We start from the raw sequence: 15,451 nt of genomic DNA on the forward strand, positions 1-15,451 counted from the left end.
ACACGGTGATGGATCTGAAGCATTCCCTGAAGTGCCTCCATGGTTCCGTCACAATCTCCTCCCGAAATTACCTCATTTCCGGTCAGCTTCCTGCACGTCACTTCCAGTGGAAAGTCACTTGCAAATTTTAAAGTGCTCCTCTGGGCTCCGCCGTGTTCTCCTGTGTCGCGGGAAAAGTAACCTCCTGGCTGGGGCAGTGGGGCAGACTCAAAATCGGGACTGTCCTGCTGGATCCGGAACAGTTGGGAGGTATGAATGCTACCCACCATACCCCTTGTACATGCATGGCTCCGCACACCTCATACACACACGGTTCCGCTTTGTATGCCTCGTACACACACGGCTCCACTCCGTACACACACGGCTCTGCTCCGCTCCGAAAACACTCGCCCGAAAACGCTCGGCTCAGCTCCGTACACCCCGTACATACGCGGCTCCGCTCCATACACCCCGTACACACACGGCTCTGCTCAGCTCCGTGAACACACGGCTCACACCTCGTACACAGACGGCTCCGCTCTGTACACCTCGTACACACACGGCTCTGCTCAGCTCCGTAAACACACGGCTCAGCTCTGTACACATTGTATACACAGGGCTCCGCTCAGTACACCTCGTACACACACGGCTCGGCTACATCTACCCTGTAAACCCCTCCTGACCCCACACATAAACTTCACCTCATTCAGCACCATGACGACCAGCACAGCAGAGTCCTGCATACACCAAGGCCCCTGATCATGTGACCCCGGACTCCTCCCCTCTGTGACCTCATCACAGGTCCTGTGCGCAGCACAGAAGTGAACAGCCTAGCGCCATCATTGAAGGCTGTGAGAGGCTGTGGTCGGTCTCTGGGAGGGCGAGGATGGGGTGCATGGGGGGTGTGCAGCTTATCTTCCTGCAGTGCGGGAAAAATAGAGTCCCGGGCGGGACAGCGGGCCAAAAACGGGACTGTCCTGCCGAATCCGGGACAGTTGGGAGCTATGATTGACTGTGTGCCTACCCCTAACTCTGGGACAGAATTGACCGCGTGCCGTTCCAAAGACGAATGTGGGCGCACGTGCCGTTCCACAGCATGGTCAGCCTGAGCCGGCTGGCTTACATCCCGCCTCCGCCACTGAACTCTGTGAAACTCCGGCAGAGTTAGAGACTGCTCCGTGATCCGTAGGTTGCTCCGTCTCTGCAGGACCTCACCCAAGGGAACCCGGACACACCGTTCTCGTCAGGAGACAGTGCCTCGAGTGCCTTCAGGACCAAGCCAGAGATTTCACGCGCTTCCTTCGGCGCCACTGTGGAAGCACCAACCGGCATCACCCCAAAAACTCAGACTCATAAGTTTGCCAGTTACTTAGCTAACTTTATTGTTTCCCCTGTGTTTTATGCGTTTTGCCTTCACCCCCTTCATTACCAATAGCTTCCCTGCCTGGATTATCAGCTGTACTAAATCCCCTTTAACTCTTGATCTGCCTCCTGCTCATCACCTCATACCGCGTTCCTGTGCTTTTCTACACTTGTGCACCACAAACCTGACACATTTAACAAATTTTCACCACAGTCCTTTCTCTACTATTCAAGAGCATAAAGGTAGATGAAAAAAAAAAAAGTCTAAAAACGTATTTCATGCCTCACTTTTCTTTCCTCAGGACAGCACTGCCCTATCACCAAGGTGAGCAGCAGAAACACTCGTCTGCCACCATCGTCCGGTGCGCGCCAATTCTCCTCAGTCACTCGTCACCTGCTTCTACGCAACGACCCGGTTTTTTTTTTTGGTTTTTTTAAATGACTGCTAGTGAAAAAATCAGTGGGCGTCACGTATGATGTAGAAGACAACAGGCTGCCAGGTTAGCAGCAGCAGCACTGGATGGCACCGGGATAGTTACAATTATATAAATACACTCATTCCTCTAGCGCCTCCTAGCGGAGAAGACCTCACTCTCCCTCCAGCTTGATTTAGGTAATTCAACACGTGACTGCAGTCTCCATAGTAACAGCAGGACGCTTCCTGTCGAGATCTTCCGGGCTTTTGGCAGGCGCTGACCCGGAATTGAGTGATCAGCTGGTCCGTGGGCATGTGACAGCTGGTGACGGCGCTGGCAGAGATCGCATGGTATTTGGCGGGGAATGCTGTGGAGGGCGGACAGGAGGGATGTGTGGGCTGTCTGTATGCGGGGTGGGGGGCTTGTGTTAGGAATGGTCGGGCACATGAGGCTGCTTCTACACCAAGATCGTCTCCCTGCTGTGTCTTACAGGGGTCTCAGTAAAGAAAGTGTAGTGTTCCTCATGGCCTGTGTATATGGAGTGGTCACCAGTGCAGGAAATCTGCCCCCCAAATGACACCCTCTGCTGTTTCCTGGGGCATAAGTAGGCTTCATGGTCACATTCTGATGTCACATTTTTACACATATGACTTCTAGTCAGGACTGTGGAGTCTGCATCCATTTTGGTGGAGTCGGTATAAAATGGATCAACTCCTATAATAAATTGGGTACAGTATAGCTCAGTGCAGGATGTGCTGTAATGTTTTCATAAGAATTTGGGAAAGTTATGAAATGTCCTATAAATGTCGGGAGTCACACAGGCAGTATTTTACCTCAGTATCTAAGATAAAACCAGAAGAGGAACAATCTGGGGAAAAGTATAATAGAAACATCACCCACTCCTGGTCTTGGCTTACAGATACTGAGGTAAAAAACTCACCAAATAATCTAATCTTTTTATTTTTATAATAATAATAATAATAATATTATTTCTATAGCGCTGACATATTCCGCAGCACTTTACATTTCAGAGGGGACTTGTACAGACGATAGACATTACAGCATAACAATAATCACATAGATCATAACAGATACCAAGAGGAATGAGGGCCCTGCTCGCAAGCTTACAGTCTAGGAGGGAAAAGGGGAGACACGAAAGGTGGATGGTAACAGTTGCTTTTATTGTTTTTATGGTTTGGACCTTCCCTTGTGTAAGAATCGAGTGTACCTGTTGCTGCATGAACCAGTTAACAGTCTAAATATGTAACAGAACAGACACAGAGGGCTATTAAATGCAAAAAGCATGTGAGAACATGATGCGAGGAACCTGGTTAGGTAAAAAATTTAGAAATGAGCCACACAGGGATATTTACGTTCATGCATTGAGGCGATAGGCCAGTCTGAACAAATGCATTTTTAAGGCACGCTTAAAACTGTGGGGTTTAGGGATTAATCGTTCTAGCCTGGGTAGTGCATTCCAAAGAATTGGCGCGGCTCATGAAAAGTCTTGGAGACAGGAGTGGGAGGTTCTGATTAATGAGAATGTTAACCTCAGGTCATTAGCAGAATGGAGGGCACGGGTAGGGTGGTAGGCTGAGACGAGGGAGGAGATGTAGGGTGGTGCTGAGCCATGAAGAGCTTTGTGGGTGAGGGTAATAAGTTTATACTGAATTCTGGAGTGGATGGGTAGCCAGTGTAAGGACTGGCACAAGGTAGAGGCATCGGTATAACGATTGGTGAGGAATATGATCCTAGCTGCTGCATTTAGGATGGATTGGAGAGGGGAGAGTTTGATAAGAGGGAGACCGATTAGAAGAGAGTTACAATAGTCTAGACGAGAATGAATAAGAGAAACAGTAAGAGTTTTTGCAGAGTCAAAAGTAAGAAAGGGTCGAATTCTAGAAATGTTTTTCAGGTGCAGATAACAAGAGCGAGCCAATGATCGGATGTGGGGGGTGAATGAAAGCTCTGAATCAAGTATGACCCCAAGACAGCGGGCATGTTGCTGGGGAGTAATGGTGGAACTACACACGGAAATGGCAATGTCGGGCATAGGTAGGTTATTAGAGAAAGGAAACACATGGAGTTCCGTTTTTGACAGATTCAGTTTCAGATAGAGGGAGGACATGATGTTAAAGACAGCAGTAAGACAATCACTGGTGTTTTCCAAAAAGGCAGGCGTGATATCAGGAGAAGTGTATAATTGGGTGTCATCGGCATAGAGATCGTACTGGAACCCAAATCTACTGATTGCTTGACCAATAGGGGCAGTATACAAAGAGAAGAGGAAGGGGCTTAGAACCGATCCTTGAGGAACCACAACAGTAAGGGGAAGATGAGAGGAGGAGGAGCCAGCAAAAGATACAGTAAAGGAGCGGTCAGAGAGATAGGAGGAGAACCAAGAGAGAACGGTGTCCTTTAGGCCATTGGAACGGAGCATAGTGAGGAGGAGCTGATGATCCACAGTTGTCGAATGCTGCAGAGCGATCCAAGAGAATTAGCATGGAGTAGTGACCATTAGCTTTAGCTGTTAGAAGATCATTAGAGACTTTAGTGAGGGCAGTTTCAGTAAAGTGTAAAGAGCGGAAACCAGATTGGAGAGGGTCGAGAAGAGAGTTATCAAAGAGATAGCGGATAGGACGGGAGTGGACCAGGCGTTCCAGGAGTTTAGAGATGAAGGGAAGATTAGAGACAGGTCTATAGTTCGCGGCACAGTTTTGGTCAAGGGATGGTTTTTTAAGTAATGGCTGTATGATGGTATGCTTAAATGAGGAAGGAAAGATACCAGAAGAGAGTGAGAGGTTGAATATTTTTGTTAGGTGAGTGGTGACTGCAGGGGAAAGGGACTGGAGGAGATGTGATGGGATGGGGTCACTGGTGCAAGTGGTTGGGCGAGAAGATGCAAGGAGCCTGCTTACTTCTTCTTCTGTGACTGGTTCAAAATCAGAGAGTGAGCTAGATGCAGGGGGGAGGGAGGACAGTGCATGGTATGAGGGGATTGGGAGATAATTTCCTGTCGGATATGGTCAATTTTTTCTTTGAAATATTTAGCCAGATCGTCAGCATGGAGATCAGTGGTTGGGGCCTGTACTCTTGGGTTGAGTAGAGAATGAAAAGTGTCAAAGAGACGTTTAGGGTTATTGGACAGTGAAGTGATGAGGGAGTTGAAATAGGTTTGTTTGGAGAGGTGAAGGGCAGTGTTGTATGTCTTAAGCATAAACTTATAATGGATGAAATCTTCAGGTAGTTTGGATTTTCTCCACAGACGTTCGGCGCACCTGGAGCACCGCTGCAGGAAACGTGTTCGTAGCGTGTGCAAGGGTTGTCGCCGTCTGTGCCTAGTTGTTCTATATATAGGAGGTGCAGTTTCATCCAGGGCACTTTGAAGTGTTTCATTTTTATATAGCGCTAACATATTCCGCAGCGCTTTACAGTTTGCACACATTATCAAATACTGATGGTGTGACTGTGGCCTTAGGCTATGCGCCCACTTGCGTTTTTTCATTGCGTTGTGTCTCTGTATTTCTAACCTGCATTTTGCTTTTTTTGTCTCTTACTGATGTTATAAATATAGCTGCTTTGTTTTTTATACTGATATTTGGCTTTTACAAGACTTTATTGATAGTAATATGCGGTGGCTTACATGTGTTTTTGATGCATTTCTGCCTCAGAAATGTACTAAATACTCATGCATTTTTCCCTGCAGATTCTACACATTAAATATAATTTTCTAAGAAAAATCCACACAAAACTCAGCGAGCCCACAAACTACGTGTTCATGTTGCTGATTTGAATCCCGCGCCGCAGGTCAGTTTACGCTGAGTAAAAAGAAGCACAGTGCACAAGAGATTTCTATAAATCCCATTCACTTTGCTGGAACTGAAAAACCCTGCGTTTTTTTTTTTTTTTTTTTTGCACTGCAGAAATACACAGTGTAAAAAAATCGCTAAATACTCCGTGTTGAAATGTAGGATGCAACTGTAGGGTGTGAGAAGGATTATATTGTATGTAAAAAAAACAAAAAAACAATCTGTTTTTGATGGGTTCTTATCATGTAATGTGCCCCCATGCGACAATGATGAGATGTTGGTCGACCATACAATAGCCCTGACCTTATGTAGGCGCCGTCTAGTTACTGCGGAATAACCAATACTTTTCTCAATCCCTCTGGCAGGTAATGTTTACAACATGTCATAGGTGTAAAACTCACGCAGACCTTGTACTTGTGCCCAGCGCTCAGTAGGGCATTGAGTGACACCAGACAAAGCGGCACCTTGCGGATTTCACCAGAGGGCGGCTGTAGTTCAGCTTGCCGAACAGGAAAGGTTGCTAAAGTTGTAAATTCGTAGGTGACTGCATTCTTTTGTCCTACAGCATAACTTATTTTCAGATGATTCAGGTCAAAATGAGGTTTTCAGCTCAAACTTTAAACTTTCTTTTATTGAAAAAAATTGTCACAGCATTCGTGGTGGGTAAAAAAGGAAAAAAAAAGTCAGCTACCCATCTGCCATTCCCTTGGTTCCCATGCAGGGCTTCAAGCTTTTACTTCTGGCACATAAATCCCATAGCCTCACAGTCATTCAGTGACCCCGTCGCTGCTACAGCCTACGATTGGCTTCAGCAATCACGTGTGTGTGCAACTAAAACAAGATGTACAAAGTGCAGTGATCACATGTGAGAATGAAGCAACAGGCGAGGGATCGGTAGTTGTGAAATCTTTTTTTTTTTTTTTTTGTATTTCACCACCATGCTGGGTGCATAGATGGTTGTGAACAATTCTTTTAAGAAAGCATTCGGTTCTTGGGTTTTATCTATAACATCACCTATTTCTATTGGAACGATAAGGTTATATTCACACATGCAGACAATTTATTGGAGATAATTCAACCTTGCAGAAAACCCAGATGGATGAACGTGATTTTTATTGTGCAATGTGATAATTTGTAATAATTAATAACAAAGATAACCAGTAATTAACTTACTGTGAATGTTCACATATGTCCAATCACCAGTTGTGATATCTGCTGTCCCAGTTTCTAAATGTCCAGTAGAGGAATGCATTCATACAGCCATAGTGTCCACTCTCGTTTCGCCGTCCGCAATGTGCTGGACTCTGTAAGTGCTTCTACCATAGTGTCCCAGCCGTCAGCTACTATCTCCATGTCCGTACTCGCTCGAGGTTCTTCAGATGCTGATGGTGACGTCACTGTGGTTAAGCTAAAGTGAGGCATTCATTGGTAATCCCCAGTTATGGGAGAAAATGGCTCACCGCAGGGACATAAGTCACTGGCAGGTCTGATCTGGGTCTGCTGGGTCCCAGCAGAGACCCCGCCATGCTGATGCTTCTGTTCCAAGCACAGCTCTTACTGATTGCTGTGCATCCTGCAAAAGAGAAGGCTAAAGTGGTAATAAACTGATTCTGTCTTCTCCGCATACGCCATGGCTGTGTCTGACAACTGACAATTGGACCTGCTTCTAAACCAATTGGAGGAACTTTGGCCTCTTGAAGTAAATTTACAATGGCTCAGGGCCAAACACCCTAAATTTATGATGCTTGGTCTTTGTTGGGTTAATTTAATGTGATTGAGGGCCTTAATATTTTTGCTCACATTAGTGTTTTCACTTTACCTTCCAGTATTTTTGATAGTATGAATGCTGCAATCTGCAACAATATTATTACTTTCAAAAATACTCCAGACCTGGACGCCAATAGGAGCCATCAGGATTTGTCTAGATCAATAACCGTAGTGAAGGCTATCAGAAGCCATGACGTCATTGTGGTCTGAATGGTTCCTTATATTCATCAGTTTTTTTTCACCTTGTGTATGAAGCATTCACACTGAACCAATAAATAGCCCATAGGTGTAGATATTGAGAAAGTTTCTCATTGGGTTTTTTGTTATGTTCACAGATTATGAGTTTTGCATCCCCAGGACATAAAGCCAGACCATTACCCGAGGATCAGACTCTCCTCCACTTTCACGCTGACAATGCATCTTTCCAACTTCAAGGATATCTCTACCATGCAGAGATGTGTAGGAAGAACTGTGGGTTCTATGGTAATCCAGCATGGCACGGGTATTGTTCCAGGTGTTGGATCCAGCAGAGACAGCAGGCCCAGCCGCTTACAGACGGGTAGGTGTAATCTGCACAACCAAATCACTGTTCATCAGGAGAGACCAATATGAGCCGCCTTGATATCTTGGGTTTGTCACATTTTGTGTCTCCTCTTTTCTCTGCTTGCTATTTATGTTGCTGATCTCATGTCATACAGCTATGATCCCCAAGTAAATGTCATTTTAATCTTTATGTAATAACTATTACTTTTGATAAATAGACAAAATCTCATTTACTTGTGAGCTATTTAGTGGTAATTCATTTTTGGGACCTTTCTCTGGCCTTATTACTTTTGCTATGAATAGAAAATGAATGTACCAATTGAGAACAATGGAGTTGCTTATCTTTTGTTATACGGTATTATAGTGAACAGATTCTTTAAAGGGAACCTTTTACCCCCCCCCCCCCCAGGCTTTTTTAAGTAAAAGAGCCACCTTGTGCAGCACTAATGCTGCATTCTGTCAAGGTGGCAGAATCGTCAATTAGGGATGAGCTGACGATTCCTCCTATGACGCTGCACAGTAGGAAAGAGGCGGAGGGATTTGAGGGAGAGCCGCAGAGAACTACTGCGCATGCCCAAGATTCCCAGCCCCGCAGTGTGAATAAATCAGAAGAGACTGTGGGGCGGGATCTCTGGCCGCGCGTCCACGCAGGCGTGATAGCTCAGACATCGTGATGTCAGAGGACGGGCAGCGCTATCTGCGCATGCCCAAGAAAAGATATTACAGTGCAGGCCCAAGGAATTGAAATGAACACTGAGGAGGCGGCGCCAAATTCAAAAGTATGACATGACTGATGGATGTGAGGCGTCCTTGTCCGAGGAGGAAAGACCTGCCCCCCGGTCAAACTTCTGGTATGTCAGACAAATTTTAAATACGCTTACTTATGCGGTGGAAGGGACGCCAAATAATAGAGCCACCTTGACAGAATGCAACATTAGTGCTGCACAAGGTAGCTCTTTTACTTAAAAACGCCTGGGGGGGGGTGACAGGTTCCCTTTAAGTGTAATTACGGTATCTTCATTGCCCTTAGCTGTCAGTCACGACATTCACAGAACCCCCGGTCCATTGGCCAAGTTAGTAAGCTTTAATTTTGCACTTATCTTCATGATCGTGGGTCCCGTTGGTGCTTGTGTCCGAACACCCCCCCCCCCCCAAAAAAAAACGGGAACTCGACCTATGTGCCTACAGGGCCATGGACTATAATTTTTCCGGCAGAACGAACTTGCGCTCCGTTGTGCATCATTTTTGGGCGTGGAGGCAGACAGTCTACTACGTCTGGGTATCCACCTCCAGTAATGCATATACTCCCGAAAATGATGCACGGCAGAGCGCACATCGAAATCCCATTTTGCCGAGGGAATCAGCCGTAAGCCCTGACGGGACCCACGAACGTGAAGTTAAGGGCAATCTGAAAGCATCCTAAGTCCTATGGCAAGGCTCAATAAAGGGTCAATATTGACATTTAGGATTGATAGTTCCAATAAGTGGCACTAAAGTTAAAATCCTCATCCTCTTGTAGGGAGGAGGACCCCCGTACAGTGTCTAGGCCGGAACCAAGGGGACCGCCATCTGGGTTCATAGAGAAACGGTACGCGGGGGACAACGGAGGAGAGCGAGCTACTGAAAATGACAGGTCAGCAAGGGGCGGGGCGAGTATAAAGGGGGCGGGGCGAGTATAAAGGGGGCAGGGAGCGCGCCGGGAAGTCAGTTGGTAGTACGCCAGACTCAGAGAAAGAGACTGTGGGGGTGTGACAGAGCCAGAGGGACTGACGGCGACCAGAGGAGAGATCAGCGACAGAGAGTAGATCTACGGCGGTCTTCAGAGAGGAGGTACTGAGCTTACCGGCAAGAGACTGTCACCCCTCTCCAAATTGGGCCCGCGACCTGCCCACGGTTGTCCTCAGCCGCTGCTGCTGCACTCCAGCCCGTTGTGGCCTGCCCAGTGTCTCCCGCGGCCGCTGACACGCCAGTTCAGCCTGTGGTTGCGGCCTGCCGCCCCGCCTCCGTCCTTGGTTGCGGCCTGTTCATCACCGCCCACAGCTGCCATTACCCCCCTGCAGAGTTGGGGCCTGCTCCTTGCCTACAAAGAGACTCTTTGCACAGACCATGTCCATGCGCGTGGCCTACCAACCGCCACTCTCCTAGACTACGTCACTACCCTGCTTGGGGAGACTGGAGTCCCCGTGGACTCCCAACGAACGGGACCCTGCTGTGGCTACAGGGGGTTACCGCAACGAAAGACTTCCTTAGGGCCTGTTGTGCCCCAACTTCTGGGTGCTGAGACGCCTGAAGACTACTACAGTTTTACAACAGCTGGACCCAGCGGCTGCGACATCAAAGCAGCCACATCAGCGACATCAAAGCAGCCACATCAGCGACACCAAAGCAGCCACACCAGCGCCACCGAGGGATGTCAGGAAGGATAAGTTGACTTTAGGAAATAAGGACCTGTCATTGGCCGTTTCGTGTCCCCATAATATAAGGCCTTGCCGGGTCAGTCGCATTCTCGTTAAAAGAAAAGTGTGGTTATTGTTGTTGAGTCCCTGCGAGGACAATTAGTGTTACCCCTTTCTGGTTGTTCAGTATAGCCCCAGCGGCTCCAGTTCATAAACGTTACTTTCCAAAACAACACTCAGTCTCGTGTCTCGTCACTGCATCCTGTGAACCTGCTGTTACCTACATTTGGCGTAGTCGGCAGGATGCAGTCTCCGAGCGCGGACAATGGTGCCCCAGACCAGGGCAGGGATGTGGACTCTACAGATAATGAGGGCCCTCGTTCCAGCATTTCGTTGGGGCTATGCTGAACAACCTGCCTAGGTTTTCCGGCTCCAATACCATGCTATGGAGCTGGACAGAGCGGATGCAGGGACTCTTTCGAATGCACCCGGTGACTCCTGACCTGGAAGCCGAAGTAGCTCTCATGGCATTAGACGGGGAGGTTCGGAGGTCAGTGATGTTGAGTCCCCCGGGACACCGCAACACCTTTGATAAAGTTTTGCAGATAGTAGAACAGACCCATTGGGACCCAACTAATGTGGGAGAATTAAGGACCCGGTTGTTCAGTCGAATGCAGGGAGAGGGGGAGACTATCACCCAGTATATTAATGCCCTCCAAAAATTGCATATGGCTATTGAAAGAAAGGATGGAGTAGGGGTAGGACCTATTGACTTTACCCTACGCGACCTACTGGTGACTGGACTGCGAGACCCATTAATAAAACAGGCATTACGGGAGCAGATCAGAATGAATCCCCGTATAGACTTTTCAGAGGTGGGAAGTCAAGCACGGGCTCGAGAGCAAGAGCAGGGGATGACGGTCCCCGTGGGGAAGGTCCGGAGTATGGAGGCTTCCGTGAACGCAGTCGAGGAGCCTCAATGGGTGGAAGAGATGAAACAAGAGATGAGGAACATCAAGGGCGAGTTGGCCGAAGTGAAGAGAAGGACCAAGTCTGGGACTAGACGGCCTAGTTTTAATCCCGGCCCCTGGGGGTCCCGCTCCCCGCAGGGCGGTCGGTCTGCGCAGGCCCGGTGTTATGAGTGCGGAGAACCAGGCCAGTTCGCCCGAGAGTGTCCGGCGTGAGAAATACCCACCCCGGCGGCCATTAAACTAGAGGGCTCCGGGCTGGGGGGACTCTGCTCGGAGCCAAGAACCACAACTAGGGTTGGTGGAAGTCCCGAAGATTTGGTCGCAAAATGTCCGGTGGTTTGGGCTGAAGTGGAGGGCCGGGCCATCCGGTGCCTGGTGGACACGGGGTCACAAGTAACCACGATGCCCGCAACTTATTTTCGACAAAATTTCCCTGAGGCAGCGAGACCCCAGTGGGGGCCCATGATCAGACTAGTAGCCGCCAATCAACTACCGGTCCCGGTTGCCGGGGTGGTGTGGGTACGGTGACGTTGTGCGGTAAATCCCTTGGTCGCAGAGGGGTGGTACTGACTCAAGGAGAAACTGATAAGCAGCATCCAGTCATCCTAGGCATGAACATACTACGGGAGTTCGGCAACCTGCTCCTCAATGATCCTACACATAAGATCCTGAAGCTGTGGGGTTCTCGCACGGCCCAGGGACAGGTGTTCCAGCAGTTGGTGCGGGAAGCAAGGTACATCAGGACTGCCAGGAAGGCGAGGCTCTGGGCAAAGTCATTGCGCCAGCGGCTCCCCTGCTTGTGCTGCCTCCCAAGCAGACTGTGATGGCCCTGCCAATTCGAGCCTCGATACCCTTGGAGGGCGTGGAGATGCAGGTGGAGCCATGCTACTCGGAGCGCTTACCTCCTGGCATACTCGTGGCCCGTTCCCTGACTACAGTGCAAAAAGGGACCGTCCTGTGCGCTGCGTCAACCTCGAAGACCAAGACATCGTCCTGAAAGCGCGGACCGAACTGGCCAAGCTAGTAAGGTCTTTAGAGGAAGTGCTGTCGGCTCCTGCGGTTCAATTGGGAGTACAATCCGAGAATCCTTGGGAAGTAACGATTCGAACTCTACAGGCCACCGAAGTCTCGGCTCAGGAGAAGGGTCGAAACATCCTGGAACAGATGCGGGCCGAGCTCTCCGGGTTAACTCCAGCCCAACTCTCACAGATAAAAACATTGCTCAGACAGTACCATGAGGTCTTTGCTAGTCATGAGGAAGATTTTGGGTGTACCACCGCCATCACTCATGAAATCCCCACGGCAGGGGCGGCCCCCATTCGAGAACGATATCGACAGATTCCTCCACAACTCTATCAAGAGGTGAAAACTTTGTTGGCCCAAATGTTGCGAAAGGGGGTGATACGGGAAAGCCAAAGCCCCTGGGCGGCCCCCATTGTGTTGGTCTGTAAAAAAGATGGTACTGTACATTACGATTCTGTGTAGATTATCGAAAGCTGAATGCTTGTGCTATTAAAGACTCATACCCGCTGCCCCGCATAGAAGAATCCTTGTCCGCCTTGGGAAAGGCGACGTATTTTTCGACTCTGGACCTGGCCAGTGGGTACTGGCAGGTGCACATGTCAGAAGAAGATAGGGCCAAGACGGCGTTCATACTGCCTATGGGACTATTTGAGTTCAATCGAATGCCGTTTGGACTGGCCAACGCCACGGGAACCTTTCAGCGGTTGATGGAGCGGTGTCTGGGAGATCTCAATTTTGAGGCCACGTTGATATACCTGGACAATATCATCGTCTATGCTGCCACATTTTGAGAACCACCTAAAGCGGTTGGGACAGGTGCTCGGTCGGTTGCAAAAGTACGGGTTGAAGGTAAAACCCCAAAAATGCTACCTATTTCGCTCCCAGATGGAGTATCTGGGCCATGTCGTCTCAGCAGAAGGTGTGAGGCCATCTCAGGAAAAGGTTGCTGTTATTCAGGGATGGCCTACCCCCCGAGACGATAAAAGACGTGCGGGTATTCCTGGGGTTGGCCGGATACTACCGTCGTTTCGTAAAGAATTTTGCATGTCGAGCTCAAGCTCTGCAGGACCTGCTGAAGGGGGCTCCCACTGAGGCAAATAGACAAAAAATCCAGTGGCAACAACCTCAGGAAGAGGCCTTCCGAGACCTCAAGGCTGCGCTTTCAGATGCTCCGGTGTTGGCCCATGCGGATTTCTCGCAGCCGTTCATCCTACACACTGACGGGAGTCTTCATGGGCTGGGGGCTGTGTTGTCACAAATTCAAGATGGCCAGGAGAGAGTGATCGCCTATAGAAGCCGCTCACTCAATGACTCCGAGCGCAACCCTGACAATTAGAGCTCCTTTAGGCTCGAGCTCCTCGCAGTGGTGTGGGCCATGACGGAGCGGTTCGCAGAGTACCTAGCGGGCTCCGAGGTAGTGGTTCGGACCGACAACAACCCGCTTGCCCATTTGGAAAACGCCAAATTGGGGGCTCTGGAACAACGATGGGTGGCCCGGATGGCGAAGTTCAACTATAAAATCATCTACAAAAGAGGGGCCGAGAATGTCCACATGCTGACTCCCTCTCCAGGATTCGACATACAACCCCAGGAAAGAATCAAGACGACGAATTAGAAGGGGAAGTGATAACGTTCACCCTCACCGCTGCCGTGCTCACAGCTGCCACCCAAAAAGTATCTTCCCCAGAGACCCCAAGGGGCATACTGGAACAATCTCGGGATAAGTGGATACAACAGCAACAAGAAGACGAAGAAATTGGACTTCTCTGGACGTGGGTCGCCGCTGGCCAACACCCACTGATTCCCAACGACAAACTTTGACTCAAGACATGTCACTGATGTTGCGACAATGGGATAGGTTGGTTATCCGAAAGGGACTATTGTACCGTAAAATAACATCACAAACAACCTTCATGACGTTTTGGCAGGTGGTTACGCCCGGAGCCCAACGCTACGAACTGGCTCGAGAGGCCCACGAAAAGGGGCTCATTTCGGAGCTAAAAAGACTTTGCAGTGGTTGCTACAGAGAGTTTACCACCCACGCTTGCCGGCTGTTTTGGACGAAATTTGCCGGACCTGTCGCCTATGTAAATTAGCCAAACCGCCCGCTCAGCGAGCCTCAGCACCCCTCGAGCTCCTGACGGTAGATTACCTGACCATTGGTCCCGCATTCCAGGGGTACCAACACTGCCTCGTCATGGTGGTTCATTTCACTAAGTTCACTGTGGTCACCCCCACTCGAGACCAGACCGCGGAGTCGGCCGCCTCCGCAATTTGCAGAAACTTCATACAAGTATACGGCTGCCCCCAACAAATACATTCCGATCAGGGAGCATGTTTTTTGGGAAAAGTTATGGAGGAACTACACCATCTCTATGGGATTGACAAATCCCGGACCACACCATACTACCCGCAAGGAAATGGAGCCTGTGAACGATTTAATCGGACATTAATTCAAATGTTGCGTACTCTGGAGAGTGACAAGAAGGCCCGTTGGCCCGAATATGTTCCTGAATTAGTATGGGTCTATAACAACCGAGTACATCGAGTTACCGGCTACACCCCCTACTCTCTGTTGTTCGGACGAGAGGGCAAAGGAATCACGGAGGTGGAGTTGGACCCCGAGGAGCCGGAGTATCATCCTGGGTCCGAAATCGTCACCAGCTGCAAACTCTTCATCGAATCGTACATACTAAACTCTGAGAATTGGAACACCCGGGAAAGAATACAACTCCACCTCCCCACCTCCAAAGCGGGGACCGTGTACTTGTACTAGATCAATGCCCCCAAAACAAACTGGAACCGCGCTTGGAAGAGAGTCCCTATCGGGTCTTATGCCATATCAATCCTGAAGGACCTGTGTACGAAATACGACCTGAGAAAGATGAAACGCTGCCTACCCACATTGTGCAACGTAATATGTTACGCCCGTGTATTTCCACCGACCTGAAGCAACCGATACCTGACCCTCCGGCCTCTGAACTGCTACCTGTGTTTTGGGACCCGGATGACGATGAAGACTTTCCTCCAACTTCCAGAGGCTCTCCACTCAATGACGAGCCAACTGACACAATTAACCCACCACCCCAGAAGACCTCACCCCAGTTGAGCTAAGACGCTCCGAGCGGTCAACTCCCTGAACGATACGAACAAGACCAGTTCATATGGCAACAAAAATTGATACC

The 15,451-nt window shown here is 49.2% G+C and overlaps 1 protein-coding gene across 9 annotated transcripts in view; it reads left to right on the forward strand.

Annotated features, from left to right (window-relative positions):
• The first annotated feature begins 1,934 nt into the window (after positions 1-1,934).
• The window catches only part of LOC141058603 (rab5 GDP/GTP exchange factor-like), a 37,764-nt gene continuing 24,247 nt past the window's right edge, over positions 1,935-15,451 (forward strand). For 2 of the 9 annotated variants that reach the window (XM_073554781.1, XM_073554787.1), the window contains exons 1-3: positions 1,964-2,107; positions 7,669-7,892; positions 9,396-9,509. In XM_073554781.1, coding sequence (XP_073410882.1) covers positions 2,105-2,107; positions 7,669-7,892; positions 9,396-9,509 — 341 coding nt within the window. In that variant the 5' untranslated portion in view covers positions 1,964-2,104. The other 7 variants (XM_073554788.1, XM_073554789.1, XM_073554783.1 and 4 more) reach the window with 6 other exon arrangements.

This window comes from Dendrobates tinctorius, unplaced genomic scaffold (assembly GCF_039654945.1).
Source record: "Dendrobates tinctorius isolate UK_male_01 unplaced genomic scaffold, ASM3965494v1 ptg000213l, whole genome shotgun sequence".
NCBI lineage: Eukaryota > Metazoa > Chordata > Amphibia > Anura > Dendrobatidae > Dendrobates > Dendrobates tinctorius.